The sequence below is a fragment of the Somniosus microcephalus genome, chromosome 19 (assembly GCF_052327205.1).
Source record: "Somniosus microcephalus isolate GS21.2 chromosome 19, FLI_Smic_1.0, whole genome shotgun sequence".
In the NCBI taxonomy this organism is placed as follows: Eukaryota; Metazoa; Chordata; class Chondrichthyes; order Squaliformes; family Somniosidae; genus Somniosus; species Somniosus microcephalus.
In genome coordinates this window covers 72037210-72062871 of record NC_141005.1, presented here as the reverse complement: position 1 = coordinate 72062871, position 25662 = coordinate 72037210, and the positions used below count along the sequence as shown (strand labels likewise).

General features: G+C 44.4%; 1 protein-coding gene across 5 annotated transcripts in view; it reads right to left on the bottom strand.

Annotated features, from left to right (window-relative positions):
- Positions 1–25662, bottom strand: part of pisd (phosphatidylserine decarboxylase) — a 115384-nt gene that overhangs the window by 53589 nt on the left and 36133 nt on the right. For 2 of the 5 annotated variants that reach the window (XM_085962025.1, XM_085962028.1), the window contains exon 1: positions 21298–21385. The exons of 1 other annotated variant lie outside the window; for it this stretch is intronic. Coding sequence is in view for 1 of the 4 variants with exons in the window: in XM_085962030.1 (XP_085818156.1) it covers positions 21298–21423 (126 nt within the window). In the remaining 3 variants the exon portion in view is untranslated. Of the gene's footprint in view, positions 1–21297; positions 21439–25662 lie in introns of those variants that run through there. 2 more of the 5 variants (XM_085962030.1, XM_085962026.1) reach the window with 2 other exon arrangements.

Here is a 25662-nt window from a genome sequence, read left to right as displayed (position 1 = left end):
AGTATGTCAATCTAACACAAAGGAAGGTTTCATTTTTAACATTTTGCTTTCCAGAAGGTGGCTGATATGAAGGGCTTAAGACATCAAACTAGAGTTCAATACTTGGTGCCTTTCATATTGATTGTGATGTAGATCTAGCAACCCATGATGGCAATATCTATTGCATAAATGCATCTGGTCTCTAACTGTTTTGGAGTGCTATAATACAATTTGAGTAAAAGCATGAATGTTGGGGTTTAATTTAATTTCCTATTTAATTTGTATCACTGAATATTTTCTTTCAGTGTTTTTCCTCTCACTTGAAAGATAGAAGCATTTCTACAGTGCCCTGTCACATCTCAAAGCTCTTCACAGAATTAATTTCTGTCAAATGCAGTAACTTATCTAGGCAACTGCAGCAACCATTTTGCACAGAGCAAGATCCCGGAAACATCAGTGAGATAAATGACGAGTTAATCTGGTTTCATGGAATGGGAGCGTGGCATGGTAGTGCAATGTATTGGAGCCCCAACCATGGAACAGCAGGACGTGGATTTGGTTCAAAGTACTCTTAAACTCTGCCTGAAAACTGCATTTTAATACAGTAAAATGTAAACATCTACGTTTCCGTGATCGCCTCTCAGTGACTTCCCTTCCCCTTTAACCACTTGTTCCCTTTGTACGCCAACTTAAACTTCCTTTATACACAGAGGTTGCAACAGTGAGATGTTAGGTGTCTTTTCACTCACGAATACTTACATGTCTTTTAATGTTTAACCCATTTCCTCGTGTAGATGATCTTTTACATCATCTATTAAACAGTTTGCAGGTCATTCAACCCACTAACTCCCTCTGTGATTGAAATATCTGTTGATCTCCACCCCCCCCAATCCCTTTTCTCCAACATTATTAAAATGCTCGCTTATCTTTCAAGTTCTGATGGATACACCACTGAAACTTTGACCCGTCTTTTTTCATTACAGATGCTGACTGACCTGCTGTGTACTTCCAGCATTTTCGGTTTTTATTTGCGATTGGAATCAAATTGGTTAGACACCCCAAAGGATAAAAAAAACCATGGGCAGGATGAAGAAAACCCACTTTACAAAAGTTCACCAGAGTTCATTTGCGATCACGAAACCACCAGGAGGAAAACTTTAATTGGACTCCTATGGGTGAAACTCTATTTGGCCATACTATCAAAATGAAGACAGCACTTGACTTTTGAAAATTATATACGTCTACTGCACCAACCTTACAATCTAAATCGCTTTTATTTCAAAGATTAAAGGCACTGCTCCCCATTTAACTGCTGGCTGGGCATTTCTCAACAAGCATGTAGATAAAATTAGTTAAACGTTACTAAAAATACTTCTTTTAAATATTTTTATTTTACCTCTCACTCTTTCATTTCTCTGCAGCATGTCACGAAAGCGAGTCTCTCTCGCTCTTTTACATCCCAAGCTTTATTGAGTTGCTTTGAGTGTGTTGATGGCAAAATATTTCTTACCAGCACTGTTTCACTCATTGAACTTAAGCATAGATTTACAACAATGCAGCAACATAAGGTCACGATTAATACAACAATCCACCTTTCGACTCACCGAGATTAACCAATTAGTCCAGACAGGTCAGTCACAGCTGACAATGGTGGTATCATATTAAACCCTTAGCTACGGAGCAAACAAACCATTGAATATTGTTTCTGGGACACAGAGGAACAATTCCACGTGGCTTAGCCCTGAAAGAAACGCTGCGAGGAAGAAGTCTGCGTGCAGTATAATGGAAAACTGTAGTCAAGAACCTGGCCCTACAAATCGGGGAATGCCACAGCCAGCATTCCCTCTCGCCACTCAGAACGGATAATTCAGGGTTGTTTATTCCCGGTCAGTGCGGAGTAGATTTAGGATTAAAAAGAGAAAAGCGGGCGTGGGTAGAAGAAAAAAGTGGGGGTAAATGTCAGCTGCAGCTCAGTGGGCAGCACGCCCGCCTCCAAGTCAGAAGATCGTGGGTTCAAGTCCCACTTGAGAGACTTGAGCACATAATCTAGGCAGATGCTCCAGTGCAGTACTGAGAGAGTGCTGCACTGTCGGCAGTGCCGTTAAAACCGAGATACCGCTTGTCCTCTCAGGTGGACATAAAGGATCCTGCGGCACTATTCGAAGATGAGCAGAGGAGTTCTCCCCGGTGTCCTGGCCAATATTTATCCCTCAACCAACAGCACTAAAACAGATGATCTGGTCATTATCTCATTGCTGTATGTGGGAGCTTGCTGTGCGCAAATTGGCTGCCGCGTTTCCCACATTACAACAGTGACTACACTTCAAAAAGTACTTCATTGGCTCTGAAGCGGTTTGGAACATCCTGAGGTCGCAAATGGCACTATATAAATCCAAGTTCTTCTTTTCTTAGAAGTTAGAGAAAAGTGGGGTTAAGAGTAAGTGAAAGGACACAATACGAGCCTGGGTCCTGTGAGTCGGGCATAGTACTGTTTGCAGATGGTTACTTTGCCATCGAGCTTCTGCTTCCAGACACCACCGTATGGACAGCATAGCTCCTTTAATCTCAATAAGCTAAACTACCAATTTATGAACTATTTATATACAGATCACCCAATTTATCAAAAATGTCTTGTTGCAGGAAATGAAAAGGCTCCTGGATGAATTTGTTTTGAATGCGGACAGATTATACCCTCGTCCTTCCCAGAGGCCGCAGACACTCTTTAAAATAAAAACAAATTATTCGACTGGCTCTTGCCTCACCTGCCCTGGATCAGCTGAGTGACGGAAATAACTGTGGGCTGACTGCATCAGTGTCTGGGCCAGTGAGGACGCCGCCTCCTCCACTGCTGAAGCTAACGGTGGCCGTGCCTTCAGCTGCCTAGACCCTAGGCTCTGGAGTTCCCACCTAAACCTCTCCGCCTTTCCATCCTCCTTTAAGACACTCCTTAAAACCCACCTCTTTGACCCAGCTTTTGGTAACTTGTCCCAATATCTCCATCTGGGGCTTGGTGTCAATTTTTGTCTGATAACACTCCTATGAAGCACCTTGAGATGTTTTACTATGTTAAAGGCACTATATAAATGCAAGCTGTTGTTGAAAACAAGCTCAGTTTCCTCTTTTGCCTGTCACTATAAAGTACAAGATACGGATACTGCTGGGGAGGCTCTTCAAACACCTCTGAGTCCTGGACAGGAGGCGAAACAAAGCCTGCAGTCTTTGACAGGCAATCTCTTCCACACTGCTAGACTCAAACCTCTCACTTCCAGCAACAACCATTGCCGTTCCTCTGCTTTACTGATACTGGTATGGCCAGCACAGCTCTCAATCCTTCTCTCTTCTCGTTTCCAAGCACATCATGCTACATGCTCCCTGCACCCTCATGGTGTCAAAATCCAGCGTTGTTCACCAACTCATTCTTTCTCAAGACTTCAAAAAAAAAACATGAAACTCCTCAACTTCCCATCCTTATCCTATATTCGGGGTTTTGCAAATCCAAGAAGGTGGTCACAAAATCATCTCGGCTTTTTTCAACCTTGATGGTGTCTTGTATAATGGGGCCTCGGCTTCATCTGGATTTCTCAACAATTAAAAATTGAGTTAGGTTACCAATGGATAGGACTTCACCCTCTAAAGGTTCCTTACACACTCAAATTGAAGGCAAGATAGCTAGGCAGAGCAGTGGAGCTAGGCATTGAGGGTTTTTAAATGGTAGAACAGCATATATACAGCCAATAATGCTAATTAAGAAAAATGGCACCTTTAAATACCTGGCCATTAAAGCAACACAAGTCAAAAATAAATCTGTACTGTGCTAATAAAATGTATTTGAGTAAATGCAACCTGCAGTCAGGTTATCTCGATCGCAAACTGTACAATGAGGTTGGGGTTTAAAGCTGCAGTTCCCCAGATGTAAACATTTCAGGTTCTCCTCGTCTGCAAGGGAACAAAGAAAAATGTAACTTGTTGTTTTCAGTCATTTTAATGCAAAAGGATTTAGGTGAGTAAAAGGCTTGCATTTCTTTAGCACCTTGAACGACCTCAGGACGTTCCAAAGCGCTTTACAGTCAATTAAATACTTTTGAAGTGTAGTCAGTCTTGTACTGTAGGAAACACCGCAGCCAATCTGTGCACAGCAAGCTCCCACACACAGCAATGTGATAATGACCAGATAATCTGTTTTAGTGATGTTGATTGATAGGACACCAGGGATAACTCCCCTGCTTTTCTTCGAGTGTGTCCTGGGATCTTTTACGTCCACCTGAGAGGAGACGGGGCCTCGGCTTAACGCCTCATCCGAAAGACGGCACCTCTGACAGTGCAGCACTCCCTCAGTACTGCACTAGATTTTTGTGCTCAAGTCTCTGGAGTGGGACTTGAACCCACAACCTTCTGACTCAGAGGAGAGGGTGCTGCCCACTGAGTCATGGCTGACACGGAGTGCTTAAAGGGGAAGGAAAATCTATGGGGTGACGTTCTGTACTAAGTATTTCATTTAATCGCTCGCTGTCTTAGAAATCTTATCTTGCAGCAAGTATCCTTGATTGAAGCTTATTTTTTTAAACGCTGAGAGACATTTTGCATCTGCACTGGCCTCAGCTGCTCTAACACATGGGGGGAGGGTCCTCATGCACAATGACAGCCAATACTTCGCAAGTGATAATCTGGAGCCACCAAACCCCAGGGGAAGGGAGGAGAGAAGAAATAAGATCATAAATCACTGCGTTCTCAGCCGTAAATCAACAGAGTCGGTCCAGGGTTCATGCGGCTTACCCTTATTACCTAATGCGCTGAAGTGACTATGGAAGGGAGTGAAGATTTAAAGTGTTGATTTCAATGAAGGCAAAACTGTACATATTTTCTCAAGGCAACAGCTAGGAGCATAGGAATTGCTAGAGGAAAGACGACCATGGTCTAGCTAGTTCGCCTTCTATCATCCTGGTAGTTGCTTGATACAATGATAATCTCCATCAATTAGTCTACAACTGACCCAGACATGAGGCGAGAAAACACCCAGTGGTGGAAAGCTTTGGAAAGAAAAAGAGTACATTGCGTGTAAAGGTCTTTCTCTTTTCTCCCCCACCATCCAAGACTTTCTATCGAAGTCTACAGCGCAAAAGGAGACCTTTCAACTCATCATGTCTGTTGCTAACGCAATCCAAAACTAATCCCACGGCTCTGCTCTCCCCCACAGCCTCCGCTTCAAATATTAATCCAATTGTTCCTTAAAAAGATGCAATGGTCTCCGTCTCAACCACTCCCTGCAGCAAAGCATTGCAAGAACCAACAACCTAAGCAGTTTGCAAATGTGTCAGATGTGATGATCACGGTGATGTCAGAATTACAGGAATGCAATTAATGACGCAGGTATTATGGGGGGGGGGGGGGGGGGGCATTCTTCCGCTGCCATTAAACCGCACGAGGCAGATGGGAAACAAACTGGAAAGGTCAGTTTTTAAATTCCTTTTCTGTGCTACTCCCACCCCCCAGTGAGCCAAGTTGGGTTAGCAATTTGTTTTTTGAGAAAGCTCCCTTTCCTTCGAGGCCTCTTCAATGAGCTTTCATAGAAAGATGTGACAGTTTTCTGCTGGTGGGGGGGGGGGGGGGGGGGGATTTCAACAGTCAAGTAGGAATTTGCTCAAGCGCTCAACCAGATTTGCGATTCAACAATGGAGAAGCTAAGCTCGGGCTGAGATTCTACAGAACAAGGATTCTGTAGTAACTGTTACAATGGTTCAGTGTTACCATTGATGAGAGAAGGCTGCCTGGAAGCACATGCCCCACCTGAAGACAACCAACCAACCCACTCCAGTTACTATTGGGTCACTAGCATCATGACCAATAGCACAGTGTTCTGCTCAGGGGCACTTTAAACAGACGAACTGGAAACTGTTGAAAAGCCCCATGCACTGCTCAGCTACATACTTCATTGTCCTTCGTGGGAAATCCAAGATTTCAAAGTTTGAACATTGAAATAAATTACAAGGGGGACCAAATTAATTAAAATACAATTTCTATAAAAATTACATAAGTAGACAAAAAGCTTAAATTTAATTCAACCTTTGCTTTAGATTTGAAAACTGACAAGAGCAAATATGTTAGCTTTCTGTAACACTTCAAAATCCAGAAATGACGGTCACGCGATGTATAAATTTACTGCTCAGTTTAATTCCCTACAATAATCCAACACTGGCAAGAGGGATAATGTCCTTGGTCATTATGCTTGTTCAGTAGCAGCCACACCTACGTGAGCCGTGAAGGGATCATTACTGATGAGGTTTCCACCAGTATGGCTAGCGAACTCAACTCACCCAGGGGAAAACCGAAGTAATCGCCATTTCTACTCAATCGCCATAAAAATTAACAAAACACAGCATCAAGAACTGACAGTAAAAGTGAGTACTATGCTTCCGCAGCTGGTAGTGAGCGTTCACAGACCAGTCCAAAGTTACCCATCATTGCTTTCAGTAGAGGCGCTTGAGGACCTTCCCCAACACGGATATCACAGAGTGGTCCCACAGGAAGGAGGAAACCAAACTGGTGGGTTTCTGTGGAGATAAACATGCCCAAACACATTTCACTTCGGATCCTTTCAGCTGGTAAAGAAAGAATTTGCACCTATATAGCGCCGTTAACAACTTCAGGATGTCCCAAAGCACTTTACAGCCAATGAGGTACTTTTGAAGTGTAGTCACTGAAAACGTAGGAAACGCGGCAGCCAATTTGCACAGCGCAAGGTCCCACAAACAGCAATGAGATAATGACCAGATAATCTGTTGAGGTTGGTTAAGGGATAAATACTGGCCAGGACACCAGGGAGAACTGCTGCTCTTTGAAATAGTGCCATGGGATCTTTTACGACCACCTGAGAGGACAGACTTAAACTCAGTTTAACGACTAATCCGAAAGACGGTATCTCCGACAGTGCAGCACTCCCTCAGTACTGCACTGGTATCAGTCTAGATGCTCAAGTCTCTGGAGTGGGACTCGAACACGCAACCTTCTGACCACGAGAATGCTAGCAACTGAGCCACAGCTGACACCCAGACACAGGACTGGGCTGAACTCGAACCCAAAGGGTGAAAGGACAGCATGGTAGCCCAAGAGATGCAAGGGAATGATCTCCATTCTCCCTTCCAAATATTTCTTCCATCCTTTTTGTTAAATAAAAATTGCATTCTGATACATGATAAAGTGTCAGCTACTGTATTAGATCAGAACCCTGTGAATGGTACCATTTTCTAGGAACCTGGATCTTGGTGACTAACTACAAGAAGTTCTCTTAAACCACTTTTCCTTCTTAATCACAGCTACCACTATTATCAAAGTTTATTATTAGAAGAGAGCTTCAATCTTTTACTACTTTGCTTCAAAGGCTGCTCTATGGAAAAGCACCATTTATGCATTCCACAATTTACAACAGGCCTGCTCAAGGAGGCACGAATTAAAAGATCTGTGGCTGAAGGGGTTTAAAAAAAACATCGCCTGAGATTACACACATTATTACTGTTGTATTCCCTAGAATTTAGAAGATTAAGGGGGGATTTGATCAAAGTTTGAGATTATAGGGAACTGATCTACCTTATTTTCGCTGGTTGGGACGTCGAGGACTAGGGGGCATAGTCTAAAAAATTAGAGCCAGGCCTTTCAGGAATGAAGTTAGGAAACACTTCCACATGCAAAATGTGGTAGAAGTTTGGAACTCTCTTCCGCAAGCAGCAATTGATGCTAGATCAATTGTTCAGTTTAACTATGAGATTGATAGGTTACTGTTAGCCAAAGGTATTAAGGGATACGAGGCAAAGGCAGGTATATGGAGTTTGGTCACAGATCAGCCATGATCTCACTGAATGGCGGAACAGGCTCGAGGGGCTAAATGGCCTACTTCTGTTCCTATGTTCCTGTCTGTCTGGATACTTCTAGGTACATTCCAACCCATCCACTGCCAATAGCCAGGTGCTACCGAGCTGCAATAATCAGTGTCGTCACCAAGATTTTCGCATATTGCCATGGTGGACGGGATATTTTGGCACTTATGCCCCCTTGAATCGTGAAAACATTCAGAGATACACTTACAGATTCTGGCCTTGAGCTGTGTGTGGAGAAAGCGTTGAGTTGTAGAACACGGAGGTGAACTGCTGGTGGTATTCCAATGCTCTCGTGACCAGCCTTCCATCTTCCACCCTCTATAAACTTGAGCTCATCCAAATCTCTGTTGGCCGCATCCTAACATACCAAGTTCCGTTCACCCATCACCCCTGTGCTCGCTGGCCTACACTGTCTCCCGATCTGACAATGCATCAATTTTTAAATTCTCAACCTCGTCCTAACTCTGTAACCTCCTGCAGCACGCTACAATCCTCCAAGATCTCTGCGTTCCTCCAACTGTGGCCTCTTGTGCATCTCCGATTTCCTTCGCTCCACCATTAGCAGCCATGCCTTTCCTGCCCAGTCCCTATATAGATTGGGCTAACCAAATTAGTAACAATACTGTGGAGGAGGAATTCCTGGAGTGTATACGGGATGGTTTCCTGGACCAATATGTCAAGGAACCAACTAGAGATCAGGCCATCTTAGACTGGGTATTATGTAATGAGAAAGGATTAATTATCAATCTTGTTGTGCGAGGCCCCTTGGGTCGGAGCGATCATAATATGACAGAATTCTTCATTAAGATGGAGAGTGAAGTAGTTGACTCAGAGACTAGGGTCATAAATTTAAATAAAGGAAACTACGATGGTATGAGGCACGAATTGGGTAGAATTGATTGGGGAATGTCACTCAAAGGGTTGACGGTGGATAGGCAATGGCAAACATTCAAAGATCGCATGGATGAACTACAGAATTTGTTCATCCCAGTTTGACATAAAAATAAAACAAAAAAAGGTGACTCAACCGTGGCTAACAAGGGAAATTAGGGATAGCATAAGATCCAAGGAGAGGACATATAAATTGGCCAGAAAAAGCAGTAAACCCAAGGATTGGGAGCAGTTTAGGATTCAACAAAGGAGGACAAAGGAATTAATTAAGAGGGAGAAAATAGAGTATGAGAGTAAGCTTGCAGGGAACATAAAAACTGACTGTAAAAGCTTTTATAGATATGTGAAGAGAAAAAGATTGGTGAAGTCAAGCGTAGGTCCCTTGCAGTCAGAATCAGGGGAATTTATAATGGGGAACAAAGAAATGGCAGACCAATTAAATACATACTTTGGTTCTGTCTTCACAAAGGAGGACATAAATAACCTCCCAGAGATGTCAGGGAACATAGGGTCTAATGAAAGGGAGGAACTGAAAGAAATCGGTATTTGTAGGGAAATGGTGTTAGGGAAATTGATGGGATTGAAGGCCAATAAATCCCCAAAGCCTGATAATCTACATCCTAGAGTACTTAAGGGAGTGGCCCTAGAAATAGTAGATGCATTGCTGGTCATCTTCCAAAATTCAATAGACTCTGGAACAGTATCCATGGATTGGCAGGTAGCTAATGTTACCCCACTATTCAAAACAGGTGGTAGTGAGAAAACGGGGAATTACAGACCGGTAAGCCGGACGTCGGTAGTGGGGAAAATGCTAGAGTCCATTATAAAAGATGTAATAGCAGAGCACTTGGAAAACAGTGACAGGATCAGACAAAGTCAACATGGATTTTCAAAAGGTAAATCGTGCTTGACTAATGTACTGGAATTTTTTGAGGATGTAACTGGTAAAATAGATAAGGGAGAACCAGTGGATGTGGTGTATTTGGACTTTCAGAAGGCTTTCGATAAGGTCCCGCATAAGAGATTAGCGTGCAAAGTTAAGGCACATGGGATTGGGGGCAAGGTATTGACTTGGATAGAGAACTGGTTGGCAGACAGAAAGCAAAGAGTTGGAATAAAAGGCTTTTTTTCCCCCGAGTGGCAGGCAGTGACTAGTGGGGTACCGCAGGGATCGGTCCTTGGACCCCAGCTATTCACAATATATATTAATGATCTGGACGAGGGAACTAGATGTAATATCTCCAAGTTTGCAGACGACACAAAGCTGGGTGGGCGTGTGTGCTGTGAGGAGGATGCCGAGAAACTCCAGTATGATTTGGACAGGTTGGGTGATTGGGCAGAAGCATGGCAGATGCAATATAACGTGGATAAATGCGAGGTTATCCACTTTGGTGTCAAAAACAGGAAGGCAGATTATTATCTGAATGGCAATAGATTGGGAGAAGGGGAAGTGCAATGAGACCTGGGCATCCTTGTGCACCAGTCGTTGAAGGTAAGCATGCAGGTGCAGCAGGCGGTTAAGAAGGCAAATGGTATGTTGGCCTTCGTAGCAAGAGGGTTTGAGTACAGGAACAAGGATGTCTTGCTGCAGTTGTACAGGGCCTTGGTGAGACCACATCTTGAGTATTGTGTGCAGTTTTGGTCGCCTTATCTGAGGAAGGATGTTCTTGCCATGGAAGGAATGCAGCGAAGATTCACCAGGCTGATACCTGGGATGGCAGGAATGACGTATGAGGAGAGATTGGGTCGATTGGGCTTGTACTCGCTGAAGTTTAGAAGAATGAGAGGGGATCTTATTGAAACTTATAAAATTTTAACAGAACTAGACAGCCTAGATGCAGGAAGGATGTTCCCGATGGCCGGGGAGTCCAGAACCAGGGGTCACAGTCTAAGGATAAGGGGTAAGCCATTTAGGACAGAGATGAGGAGGAATTTCTTCACCCAGAGTGGTGAACCTGTGGAATTCTCTACCGCAGAAGGCAGTGGAGGCCAATTCATTAAATATATTCAAGAAGGAGTTAGATATATTTCTTAAGGCTAAAGGGATCAAGGGATATGGAGAGAAGGCAGGAACAGGGTACTGAATTTGGAGATCAGCCATGATCTCATTGAATGGCGGAGCAGGCTCGAGGGGCCGAATGGCCTACTCCTGCGCCTATCTTCTATGTTTCTATGTCTATGTTTCTAAGCACTGGAAATCCCTCCCTAAACATCTCCACATCTCTCTCCTCCTTTAAGGCAATCCTTAAAACCTACCTCTTTTGGTCACCTGTCCTAATATCTCCTTATGTGGCTTAGTGTCTGTGGTGTATGTAACCTGTTCCACCTTAAGAGAACTACCTTAAGAGATGTACTACTTTCTCTTGGCTGCTGTATACTGTAATACCGGTGGTGACCACACCGGTATATAAGTGTTGTGTAGGGATTTGCTGGGCAGTTTAGCCCTGACCTCCGAATAGTAAAGACCTGTTAAAGTTATTCTTGTGGTCTGTGTCCAGTGATTTATAATAAGCTTAACTGGGACACACAGACTTAACAGTGGCGACGAGTCCGATCTTACCCTGCGGCAGTTTTACATCCAAGGCAGCTTCGTCCTCAGAACGGGCGTCGAGAAGAGGCATCCGCCCTCATCATCCTGCTGAGCACCATCGCACGGGAGGCATCGAGAACCCGGGTTAAAAAGAAAATTCTGACCACGAAGCCCTCCATCAGCGACAGGCAGTGATCATCCCTTCTACCACGGTGGTGGGTAAGCCGATCAGCGACACGAGCAGAAAGTCGGCCGCGTTGACTGTGGAGTGGGGGAGGGAAAACGGAAAAAAAAAGGGCGGAGAACTCGACCACGGCCGGTAAAAAGGGCCGGGCTGCAATTGAGGCCGAGAGGCGCAGCGACTGGGGCAGCTTAAGGCACGAGAGCCACGGAGAACTCAAACGCAGCCGGTGAAAAGGACCGGGCTGCGAGGCAAAGCAGCGTCGGGGAATTGAGAACCGCTGGGGAGGCGAGAACGGCAATCGCCATTGCAGCCAGCGGGGGGAAGAAGGCAAACGCGGGAAGCCGCCATTGTAGTCGGCGGGGGAAGAAGACGAGCGCGGGAAAAGACCGCCAAGCGCGGGAAGCCGCCATTTTAGTAGGCGGGGGAAGAAGACAAGCGCGGGAAGCCGCCATTTTGAGAAAAAGAAAAATTTAAAAAACTTGCAAGGATGCCTAAACATGGGAACATTAATACCTTTGATAGCGATATCGAAGATTGGACCACGTATGTAGAACGCATGGAAGTTTATTGTAAAGCAAATAAGGTACCAGATGATGAGAAAGCACTAACCTTATTAAGCTCAATGGGTGCGAAGACATACAGGCTATTGAAGCACCTTCTATCACCAAATAAACCGGCGGATCAGACTTTCGCGAATATTGTTACTGTCCTGAAAAATCATTTAAACCCCACGCCGCTGATGATAGCGGAACGATTTAAATTTTACAGAAGAACGCAGCTGAAAGACGAAAGCAACGCTGAATTTTTAATTGAACTGCGTAAGCTAGTAAAGCACTGTCAGTTTGGAACAGGACTAGCAGATGCGCCGAGAGATATATTTGTGTGAGGATTGTTAAAAGGAAGGAACACAAAAGCGACTGCTTGAGGAGAATGATTTTACGCTTGATAAAGCTGTCACTATTGCAGCATCCCACGAAGCCGCAGCGACAGGCACGGCGGAAATGCAGCTACGGTCACCGGAACTCAGCACCAATCAAATGGTCTTGGGTACAGTAAAATGTTATCGTTGTGGAAAGACAACGCACGATCAGAACCAGTGCTGGTTCAAAAATCAGGAATGCAGAAAATGTAGCAGGCTTGGTCACATAGCTAAAGTATGCCGGTCAGGAAAGAAGACCAGCAACAAAAAGTCACCGCAGGAAAAGTACAGAAAGGTACACAAGGTGACAGAGAACAGTTCAAACGAACAGAAGTCAGACTCAGACTCCAGCAGTAATGAACTGGGTAGTCTAAGAGTACACAATGTTGGTAAGGAAGCAGACCTCCAAACAATTTGGGTCACACTTCAGATAGCAGGAGTCCAAGTGAAGATGGAATTGGACACTGGATCGGCATTGACGGTCATGAATAAGCAAGATTACAAAAGGTTATTCCCACATATTCCCCTACGGGATACGGAGATTGTATTGAAAACACACACGGGGCAAAGAGTATACCCCATCGGGAAGATAGAGGTAAAGGTGGTCCACAAGGGCAAAGAAAGCCGAGGAATGGACTTATATGTGCTACCTGAGGGAGGTCCACCACTACTGGGACGGGAGTGGATTAGGAAAATAAATATGGACTGGCATTCCTTAAAAGCACTAATGGTAGATTCCAGTAAAAAAGATGTCAAACCTAAACGATTGTCCAGAATATTGGACGATGCGAAAGAGGTGTTCCAACAGGGACTGGGAACACAGAGGAATTACAGCAAACATCAAGGTTGAAGAACATGCAAACCCGAAATTTTTCAAAGCCAGACCGGTACCTTATGCGATACGACCTGCTGTGGAAGCTGAGCTGGAAGGGCTAGAACGTTCAGGAGTACTGTCTAAGGTAGACTGGAGTGAGTGGGCCACGCCCATTGTTCCCGTCATGAAGCGTTCCTCGAGCAACAAGCCGGGGGAACCGGGGAAGGTTCGCATCTGTGGAGATTTCAAGATCACTGTTAATCCGGTGCTTCACACGGTGCAGTATCCGCTTCCGCGGATTGAGGATATCTTCGCTTCGTTGTCTGGCGGGAAACACTTCAAGATAGACCTGGCGCAGGCGTACTTACAGATGGAAGTTGAGGAAGAGTCACGCCAGTATCTCATGATCAACACGCATAGAGGCTTGTACCGGTATAATAGACTGGTTTTTGGAGTGGCATCGGCTCCAGCAATTTGGCAGAGGGCCATGGAGCAGGTATTACAGGGAATTCCAGGCACACAATGTTACCTGGACGATATTTTGATTACAGGAGATGATGACGAGGAACACCTTGCAAATTTGGAACTGTTGCTCACCAGATTGAAAGAATATGGACTTCGAGTTAATCGCCAGAAATGAGAGTTCTTTCAGAAGTGGATCTCGTACTGTGGTCATGTCATTGACCAGGAGGGGCTTCATAAGTCTCCTGACAAGATCGAAGCTGTTGTGAAGGCTCCCGCTCCGGATAATGTATCCCAGTTGAGGTCGTTCCTAGGGTTGATTAACGATTGCCATAAGTTTCTGCCAAATTTATCCACGGTGCTGCACCCGCTGAACGCTCTTTTGCAGAAGGGAGTACCATGGAAGTGGAGCGAGGACTGTAAAAGGGCCTTTCGCAAAAGCAAGGCATTGATCACCTCAGAGGAAGTGTTGGCTCACTTCAACCCAACGCTGCCTATTCGTTTGGCTTGTGATGCTTCTCCATATGGTATTGGGGCAGTACTCTCACACAAGTTGCCAAATGGCCTGGAGAGGCCAGTCGCGTTCGCACCCAGATCATTGGCCTCCGCTGAGCGCAACTATGCTCAGATAGATAGGGAGGCTCTCAGCCTTGTGTGGGGAGTAAAGAAGTTTAATCATTACCTGCAGGGCCAAAAGTTTACGCTTCTGACAGACCACCAGCCGTTGGTATCCATTTTTAACTCTAAGAAGGGTGTGTCGGTGATGACAGCACAGAGACTCCAGAGATGGTCCCTTTTCCTAGGGGCACATCAATATCAGATTGAATTCAAAGGTACAAAGCAGCATGGTAATGCTGATGGGCTGTCGCGCCTGCCACTACCTACAGAGGAGGAGGCACCGACGGTTGACCCTGTTGAGTTATTTCACTCGACCATCATCGAATGTTTACCAGTCACCAATGCAAGTATTGAAAGAGAAACCAGGAACGACCCGACACTGTCCCGGGTCTACGAAGTGACAGTGAAGGGATGGCCAGCACATGGTGATCCACTGTTACCGGCATTCTCAGCAAGACGAGACCAGCTGTCCGTCTGTCAAGGAACATTGATGTATGGAACAAGGGTGATTATTCCTTCTAAGTTAAGAGAGAGAGTTCTAAAGGAACTGCATGAAGGTCATCTGGGGGGAGTCAAGATGAAAAGCCTTGCTAGGGCTTATGTGTGGTGGCCGGGTATCGACCAACAGATAGAGGATCTGACGAAAAGCTGCTCAGGGTGCCAAAAAGTGCAAAATGCACCTCCGATTGCACCGCTGCATCCATGGGAATGGCCTTCAACCCCATGGCAACGTGTACATATTGACTTTGCTGGTCCATTCATGGACTCCATGTTTTTAATTGCGGTGGACGCACATTCTAAATGGCCAGAAGTGGTTAAGATGACTACCACTACCTCGGAAAAGACGATCGCGGTGCTAAGAACGATATTTGCAAGAAATGGATTGCCAGAACAAATATGTTCAGACAATGGACCGCAGTTCGTGTCAGAAGAATTCCAGAAATTCATGAAGAAGAATGGGGTGAAACATTATACCTCTGCCCCATATCATCCGGCTACAAACGGGTTGGCCGAGAGATTTGTACAAACGTTCAAAAAAGCAATAAAGGCCATGAGCGAAGATCAGATTCCAACAACACAAGGTGGACAAATTCCTACTGGCATATCGAAACGCCACTCATGCAGTGACAAACCAAAGTCCTGCCATGATGTTCTATAACAGGAGGTTGCGGTCCAGGTTGGACTTGTTAAAACCAAATGTGCGGAGGGAAGTTGAAAACAAACAGTTCCAGCATATAAATAACAAGACCACTCGGAGTTTCGAAATAGGACAACCAGTGTTAGCCCGGGACTATAAAAACGAGAAATGGCAATCTGGAACAATTCGGGCCAGACAAGGACCCCTGATGTACACGGTAGATATTGGTGAAAATGGAATACGGCGTCATGCTGACCAACTGGTAGAATCGAGAACAAGGGTCGAACCCATGGTTACGGCAGAGACAACCGTGGAAGAAGTTAGTGAACCTGAAGCATCTACCTCAGAAGTGAATGTACCTGATGATGATGTCCAATCCATAAGAGACCAACTAGATGAGTCACCCCAGCAACGAGAATCAGAGACCCCTGAAAGGCGTTATCCAACTCGAATCAGGAGGCCTCCTCAGAGACTGAATCTTTGAACTGTTTTGCATGAAGTTGTATATATATATATATATATATATATATGTTATGTTAAATGGGGATATAACTGTTAAGCTAAAAAGGGAGGATTGTGGTGTATGTAACCTGTTCCACCTTAAGAGAACTACCTTAAGAGATGTACTACTTTCTCTTGGCTGCTGTATACTGTAATACCGGTGGTGACCACACCGGTATATAAGTGTTGTGTAGGGATTTGCTGGGCAGTTCAGCCCTGACCTCCGAATAGTAAAGACCTGTTAAAGTTATTCTTGTGGTCTGTGTCCAGTGATTTATAATAAGCTTAACTGGGACACACAGACTTAACAGTGTCAAATTTTGTTTGATAACCACTCCTGTGAAACACTTTACTGTGTTCAAGGCACTATATAAATGCAAGTTGTTGTTGTTACAGTTCTGCATCTGGTGGTAGAAAGACGTGCATTTATAAAGCACCTTCCTCGACCCCCAAAATGCCCCAAAGAGCTTTACAGCTTTACTCTTGAAAGTGAAGTCAGTCGTAATGTAGAATACGTGGCAGCCAATTTGTGCACAGCAAGGTCCCACAAACAGCAATGTGATATTGACCAGATCATCTGTTTTGGTGGTGTTGGTCAAGGGACAAATATCAGCCAGGGCACCAGGAGAACTCCCCTGCTCTTCTTTGAATAGTGCCATGGGATCTTTTACATCCACCCGAGGGGCCAGACGGTGCCTCGGTTCAACATTCTGAAAGTTGGCACCTCCAACAGCGTAGCATTCCCTCTGTACTGCACTGGAGTATTAGCCTAGATTATATACTCACGTTTCGGGAGTGTGACTCTAACCCATGACCTTCTGACTCAGAGGCGAGTGTGTTACCAACTGAACCACGGCTAACACCTGGCACCCTTTGAGGGGTTGAATCAAAAGTTACAGAAGCAACATACTGGCATATTAAACCGTACTACATAATACTTGAATTTGTATCAATTGACACCAATACACTAAATAACAATCACATTTTGCAATTGCTTCATCAGGATAAATTTTTAATAAAAATTGTTAATTTGAAGAAAATAGCTGGCATTAGATAGAAGATCAGCAATCAATGAGGACTAGGTAGCACAGTTAGTGAGCATTAGGTTTTGGGTCCTTTCTACCCTTCTTGCTCCAGACATTTCAGCTCCAGTGTTTTAGGTCATTTTGGTAGGAAAATCCCAACTCCCTCTGCCTTCACAGCATCTTTGTTGGCCGAGACAGGTCAAATTTTGCTCATGTGCCCAGGATAATGAACAGAGCGACCTTTCTGTTTATTATTTTGGCTACTGGAATTATCCTCCTCCTCCTCCTCAAGAGATCTCTCTCGGTCTTCAATAAGCAGTAGGACATCACAACATCAGACCTCATTTTAGGTTAAAACTATTTAAGCAAATTTATTTAGGATGAAGTGAATAAATAGCATATACATTCAGTTAAAATCTGTTTCTTTTCTTCTAAGAAAAACAGTAATAGCTGCAATCTAAGCAGTAAGCTAACCTTCTGTTAATAATTTATGCAGTTTTTTTTCTTCTTGTATTTTTGAACACTGCAGGAACTGTGCTATATCTTGGAAGTTCCAAATTAACTCTTGGGTTCGAAAAACTAGCCTCTTAAGTATCCCTAAAACCAGTTAGAGACATTCTGAATTTGAATACTAATTGACTGCATTCGAAAATTAACCAGGCAGCATACACACAAGTGAGCCACACAGTCTGCGTTTGATTGAAAGTAGCTTGGCAGACAACCGCCAATATTTACAACATTTGTATTGATTTAAGCTAGCTATTTTTAAAACTCCTCAAGACTGTGACTGAATTTATAGGAAGCTCTACAAAATTAAGACAAAGCAAAGCTGCTTCACCTTTGTCACGATGTGCAGTCACTCTGCCTCTTCATTTGATCCCAGATCGAAGGAATCAAAGTCTTCCTGATAGCTCTATGACTCAGAAGTGAAATGAGACTGTGGCAATCTCTAGTGGATATAGTCCACACCTAAAATTCACAACCTCAAGGGTGGCTTTTCTGATCTGTAAGATAGTGACTGAAAGGTCTTTTGAGCCCACTTTAGCTCATCCATACGGAAAAAGCCTACAGTCCCCAGCTCCCATCACTCAAGAACTTAAGATGTAGGAGTAGACCACTCGAGACTGCTCCGCCATTCAATAAGATCAAGGCTGATCTTCAACCTCAACTCTACCTTCCTGCACTATCCCCATATCCCTTGATTCCCTTAGTATCCAAAAATCTATCGATCTCTGTCTTGAATATACTCAACGACTGAGCATCCACAGCTCTCTGGGGTAGAGAATTCCAAAGATTCGCAACCCTTTGAGTGAAGAAATTTCCTTATCTCAGTCCTAAATGGCCGACCCCTTGTTCTGAGGCTGTGACCCCTGCTTCTAGACTCCCCAGACAGGGGAAACGTTCTCCCAGCATCTACCCTGTCAAACCCCTTAAGAACTTTATGTTTCAATGAGATCACCTCTCATTCTTCTAAACCCTAGGATGTAGGTGATCAGGTCCAGGGAATTTGTCGGCTTTTAGCCCCATTCATTTCTCCAGTACTATTTCTTTACTAATCCGTTTCTTAAATTATTCCAGAATTGTTCCTCCACTATCTCATTTGCTTGTTGGTCACTGTGTGAAGGACATCATCTGGAATGCACTGCCTGAAAGGGTGGTGGAGTCAGATTCAATCATGGCTTTCAAAAGGGTATTAGATAAGTACCTGAAGGAAAACAATTTGTAGGGCTACGGAGAAAAGGTGCGGGAGTGGGACTAGCTGAAGTGCTCTTGCAGAGAGCCGGCATGGGCTCGACGAGCCAAATGGCCTCCTCCTGTGCTGTAACGATGCTCTGATCCTGGTATCAGTCTTAAATTTACCTTATTGTTAGTTTGTACCTCTGACCTTTTATCCAGCCATCACTGTTTAGCTTGAAGTAGTGTTCAGAATGTATTCTTCTGTCCACTATTTTAATACTTCTGAGGTCACCTCCCTTCAAGGTTGAATATACCCAAGTTTCTCCGATCTTTACTCAGAGGGTACAAGTAGCCGTGTGATTTTGGCACTGGGCTAGCAATCCAGAGGTCGTGAGCTCAAATCTCACCATGATTAAATAAATCTGCTAATTCGTGGGCTGGCACCAGATAAAATGACCAGGTAAAAATCTAACTGGCTTACTAATGTCCAGTCCTACCGGGTCTGGGCTACACTGAGTCCAGTTCCATGCTACATGGTTGACTCTTAACACCCTTAGGGCACCTAGAGATGGGTAATAAAAATTGTCTTGTGACTGCTGTTCACATCTTACACGGTTTGTACCCCACTGTTTTGGCTACATGGTTCAACCTTCTATTTGTGTTGCTGCGTCTTCATGATGACTGGATAGGCTAAGACTGGAGGCTACTAAAATACTACAACACCTGACGGAAGATTTCATACTCGTGGATGGAGATGGGAGCGGAGAGGATTTTTTGAAAGCTATATTTTTTTTAAACTGAAGTGTCAAGGGCCATAGTACAGGCCACTAAGATTGAAAAGAGTAGATGAGAAACCAAATAAATTAACCTGTGGTTAGGCGACACCAAGTTTGAGTAAGGGAGCTTTAATCTGGATCTATTCAGGTACTTGCTGTGGCCATTAGTTGAAAAACATTTCAATCCCCAGCATCAACGCTGACTCGGAGCTGATGGTATACAAGATCCCGAGACCAATTCTACTGTCACAATTATTTTTCCCCGACAGAATAGAGATACATTGCAGTGTACATCAATATAGAGTATGTGATGAAATATTCCATTCATCACTGCCTGTGACTGTGGTTGGTTTCAGGTTTCTCCTCACCATTGTATTGTATATCATCACTGCCTGTGACTGTGGTTGGTTTCAGGTTTCTCCTCACCATTGTATTGTATATTGGAATGTATGGAATGTGTTGTGTGTAGGGCTCCGCCCATACCTGGCCTCTATGTAAGCCAGCTCAGTCTGGCCTCATATCCAGTACTGCAGAGCTCCAGATGGAAGATACCTCTCTCCACTGCGTGTTATCTTCTAAGTTAATAAAAGCCTTGTTTTGTTCCGCTAACATCGAGTCTCGGGATTATTGAGGCACATCAGAGTATTTTTTTTAAACTGCTCTATACTAGGATCATAATCATGCAAAATTCTCCATTCTGGTCACATACAAGAAAACTTCCAAGACAAAAAAGGCAGTTTTTTTTTATTTTTTTTTAACAAGGCTCTCAACTCTGGCAGTGAATCCTGAACAGGACAGCTTACAACTTGGAGTCCCAAGGGCCCAATAGCATAGGTATTCCGTTTGAAAAAAACAGCATGGAACTAGGATATTCAGCACACATTGTGGTGATTTTTTTTGCAGAGGCACTAATCTGCAGTTCTTGAAATAACAGAACGGGGCATTTCTGTCGTCCCTGCATTGCTTGTGCAAGCAGAAAATAAGTGCTTCGACCAGTGAAACCTGAGATTTCCAACAGCTGCTACACACTTATACAAAAATGCATAAGGGGGACAGCGAAAGGGAACCTGGAACAATGCTCTCAGATATGGCACAGCAGCAGGGCAAAAGGGCACGCACAGGTTCAGCGCTGTGAAGGAGGGAAAAAGTAGGATCACTGAGGGGGTGAGAGGCCAGGACACTGGGCTAGTGTGAGAAAACAGCCTGATGCTCCAGCAGAAAGTCACCAGAGTTGGTATTCTGGAAGGATGAGACCAAATGGCCTTCCTTCTTCATCCAAGCTACCAGAACAGCCAATTTTGGGGAGGGGGCAGGAGGCTACACACCAATGGGAAAAAGACGTTCAGAAGCCTATTTAAAATAGTTTTTCTTTCATGGTTTTAATTTGATATGTTATAATTTAATACATCGCTGAGCGGCTTCAATAAAGTAGAGTGCACTCGACTATCTAATCTCCAGTTTCTGATTAATCACCCCCCCCCCCCCCGTCTCGACTATAAACTATTAAACAGCCCCTTTGTTCAGTGCACACTGAACCACACAATAGCTGCTCAGCAAAGATGAGTAATACAATCGGTCACCATTTTGAATTGAGCTTTCTTTTTAAAAAGAAAATGAGCATTCATATCTACTTAAACCACACAGTTCAGTCTTTATTTAATTTTCCCTTTTACAAAGAAGCGCGCGGCATTTCTGCAGAGACATTTAGCATCGTTTCCTAACAGAAAAATTGAGAGGAAAGGGACGGGGGTGGGGGGAAAGAGTTTATTTCTTTTTGGCTTTCTCCCATGACACGAACTCGTTTCTTCCTAAATGTTTAACCACAATCAATGGGTTTTATAAAGCCGCCCAGCCCGCTTGTCTATTCCAGACAGACCTCAGCGCTCCCTCCTCCCCGCGCCCGCCAGGAACTCACCTCGTTCTGCCGCGTCCTGGAAGCCGAGCGCACCACTCGCACCAGAGGGAGCCTCCCCGCAAGGCACAGCCCCGGCCGACTGACGGCTCTCCTCCTACTTCCCCGCAGAGACAGCCCTCGCCTCATCCAAGCTATCGCGGCTTTGTCCAGGAAATGCCAAGGTAGCGAGTACTTAAAAAAAACACAGAACCATCCGTGATTTATTCCCCCCGCCACCACCTTCTCCACCGGTCAGTTGGTAAATCCCCGTTATTGATACAACGGACATGTCCTGAATGCCACAAACTCTCAGCCATTGAGAGCCAACTTTTAAGCGCTAGGTAACCACTCCCGCGCTGTACAGTCCAATATACTACACCTACTATAATGTACTTGAGAAATAAGAACATTAAAGCCTTTTTTTTGCAAATCTGCTCTCCTGAAGTCACAAGTCTTGCTATAGTGTAGTTCCACAGACTCAGTTCCCCCACTCTCGCCTCTGAGTCAGAAGGTTCTGGGTTCAAGTCCCACTCCAAAGACTTGAGCACAAAAATCTAGGCTGACACTCCAGTGCAGGGCTGAAGGAGTGCTGCTCTGTCGGAGGTGCCGTCTTTCGGATGAGACGTTAAACCGAGACCCCGTCTGCTCTCAGGTGGACGGAAAAGACCCCATGGCCCTATTTCTAAGTGGAGCATGGGAGTTGTCCCCGGGCCAATAATTATCCCTCAACCAGCATCACAAACAGATTATCTGGTCATCATCACATTGCTGTTTGTGGGAGCTTGTTGGTTTCCTACATAACAGTATTTTAAAGTACTTAATTGGTTGTAAAGCACTTTGGAACGTCCCAAGGTCACAAAAGGCATTAAGCCTTTCTTTTCTTGGCCATTCTCCGTGTGAAGAACCCTGGCTGACCCCCCCCACCCCTCCCTCTCTGAAACCCAGATCAGAGACCAATTGTAGCTCCTGCTGACCTGACTGAGATCACATAACTCAGCACAGACCAAGGATCAGACCTGGGACCCCGTCGTCTGCATGAGTCCGTTAATTGAGTCTTTAACCTTTCAGTAAATAAAAAATCTTCTTGACCTTTCAAATAGTAACTTCAAAAGGGAATTGGATAAATATTTGAAAAGGGACAAATTTGCAGGGGGAAAGAGCAAGGGAGTGGGACTAATTGGTTAGCTTTTTCAGAGCTGGCACAGGCACGATGGGCCGAATGGCCTCCTTCTCTCCTGTATGAATTTATGACCTGTGGAAACGCAATTTGTTTTGCAGATGTTCAAATCTGTCTAAAATTAAGAGCAATTTTATTTTAATCACAAACAGTGCAGCAAATACTGTAGATTTTGTGCAACACCTACCACAACAAAGCTACTAGCGAGTTTAAATTTGGTGATATGTTGGCAGCACCCAGGTGGTGTGGTACTCCTGGTGCCGAGGCATATTATGGTGTATGGGACCTGTATTCCATGCATTAGATAATGCCACATACCTAAGGTTTCAAGGGTGCTCACAGCTCTAGCTGAATGCCATGAAAAAAAACATAGGGCGACATCCCTATTGGGTCCCCAACATGCTCTGTCAGGACTGGCAGCACACTGCAAGGAAAGAGACAGAACAGCACTCGATACACACATGGGTCTTCACTGCAGCACGGTTATCCCTGTGCTCTAACCAACTGAAAATAATTAAACAGAACAGCAGCTGGCTTGGAATTGATATAGTACTGGCACCAAGGGAGGAATAGGATGATTAAAAGCTAAGATTTATTTTAAAAATCACATTATCAACCCAGTTATTATTTACAACATAGATTAATCCAACCTGCACAAGGGGCTAAGCTTAATAAGAGACTTGCATCACATGAACAAGAACCGGGGTGGGAGGAAGTCAGTGGACATTTACAGGAGAACCGAATCATTGAGACACACAATGGGACAGCTCAGCATTTGACGTCAGCATCCCACAATGAGATCGCATCTTGTGACAGGATACGATGGGGCTAAGTCACCCCAAGCAACTGAAACAACAGCAGTATTTGTACAGTGAGGTTGATGAGAAGCGACTGAGTCGGGGGAGAATTTTTTTTCAAGATCACATCTCGCTAATGGCTACATATTCTGTTTATATCAAATTTAAAATAGTCTGTAAAATGTTTATGAAGAGCTATATAAAGCCCCAAACAGTGCAACACCATACCTCCCCCTTGGTCATCTCTTCCTGCTGCACTCAGCAGGCTTTTAAAACCCAAGCTGTTGCAACATGCAAATCACTATTTGACTGACTTAATTTTTACCCCTACTCTCTTCCACCTTCATGCAGTCCTAAAATCTTTTGTTAGTTTGAACCTGTGCCCTCTAGTTCTACTTCCTCAGTTTAAATTGAAGTAATATTCCAGTTTGTAGGAACATAGGAACAGGAGTAGACCATTCAGCCCCTTGAGCCTGTTCCTGACTGATCTGTACCTCAACTCCTTTACCCACCTTTGCTGCAAATCCCTTGATGCCCTTACTTGACAAAAATCTCTCAATCAGTCGCAGTCTTGAAAGCTCCAATTGTTCCAGCATCCACAGCTTTTTATGGCAGAGAGTTCCAGATTTCCACTTTGTGTGAGGAAGTGCTTCCTGATTTCACCCCTGAACAGCCTGGCTCTAATTTTAAGATTGTGTCTCTTTGTTCTGGATTCCCCACTGGAGGAAAGAGTTTCTCTGCATCTACCCCATTGAATCCTCAACTCTTAACAATCTTGTATCCCTCCACAAGATCATTCCTCAGGCAGCTCCTTTCTATGTTTCTCCAATCTTTTCTCATAACTCAGACCCCTGACACCGGGGATCAGCCTTGGACTTCAAAGCATTTTCTCTCTCCCAATTTTGTCCCTTGCCCTGCCCTCAAAGCGCCAACTCTGGTAGAGGTATGGTCGCTCCCTCAGTCTCCCACTCTCCAAGAAGCCATTTTTTTAGTATGTGAATGTCACCCATGCTCGCTGACCTACATTGGATCCCGGTCCGGCAACGCCTTGATTTTAAACTTCTCATCCATGTTTTCAAATCCCTCCATATCTCTGTAACCTCTTCCGAGATCCCTGCGCTCCTCCAAATCTGGCCTCTTATGCATCCCCGATTTTCATCGCTCCACCAAAACATACCTCTTCGATCAAGCTTTTGGTCACCTGTCCCAATATCTCCTATGGCTCGGTGTCAAATTTTGTTTGATAACACTCAGTAACTTGGGATGTTTAACGATCAGTAGCAGGAACCCAGCCTGATATTTCTCTGCCGAGCCCAGAGCCACTGAAGCCAATTGTAGCATCCCGAATGTTGCTGTGAGGTCAACTAAATCAACAAAGACCAACAATCAAAGCTGGGGTCTTATAGTCTGTACGGCTTAATGCCATACCAGTGGCTCGTTAGCCAGAAGGTCATTGGGGAAAGTTAAAATTTAAACCAGTTTCACAAGTGAACACATTTTGTGCAGAAAATGATTTCTTCCTAAATACAATTCAAAAATAAGATATTGTAGGAGTTAATTGATATAGTGGAAGCTGTGATGCAAATTAAACCAGGGGATTACTGAAAAGTTTCAAGTCTCATTATCTTCAATTTAGGGTCAGTGTTGGAGATCTAAATTATCAAGCGACTTAATGCTGTAATGGGTTAGTGCATTATCCTTTCACCTCTGGACCTGATTTTGAACACATGCCACGCTGAGGAGATGAAAGTATCCTCTCTCTGTCAGCTATAATGCACTTAAATGAAATGGGTTTTGACAGTCTCAATCCAGTTGATGCTTGGCGCCAATCCATGCATTCAACACTATTCCATTTAAAGTTGCAAGACCGGTATGTGCTGAATTAGCTCTCAGCCATGCACTGCAATTGGACTCTCAGGAACCCTGGCCAGAGAGAGAGAAAAAGAATCAGCCAGGACTTCTGCTCTTTATTACTGGCACACCAATTAGAAAGTGTGAGCGAGGGCGTGCGCATGTGTGTGAGCGAGTGCACGCTCAGAGGGAGAGAGAATGTTGAGTGATGATGGGATCTTCTGGGCTGACACATGAAGTACAGCTACTTGGGCATAATACTGGAGGGCTATCGATGCCTTTGGGCTGTACCGTAACATCAAATACCATCTTCAGGCAAGCAGGGGAGAAAGGTGGAAAGGAAACTGGCAATTTTGTTAAAAGGCTGAAGTATGGAAGTTAGAGCATTAGTGGAAAAGGAAAAAATTGCAAGGCTGTGAGGAAAGAGCGGGGGACTGGGACTAATTGGATAGCTCTTTCAAAGAGTGGACATAGCTACAATGGGCCGAATGGCCTCCTTCTGTGCTGTATGATTCTAGTGGGTGTTGTTTTGGTGTCGTGAGTTAAGGCATATTGTGCCAG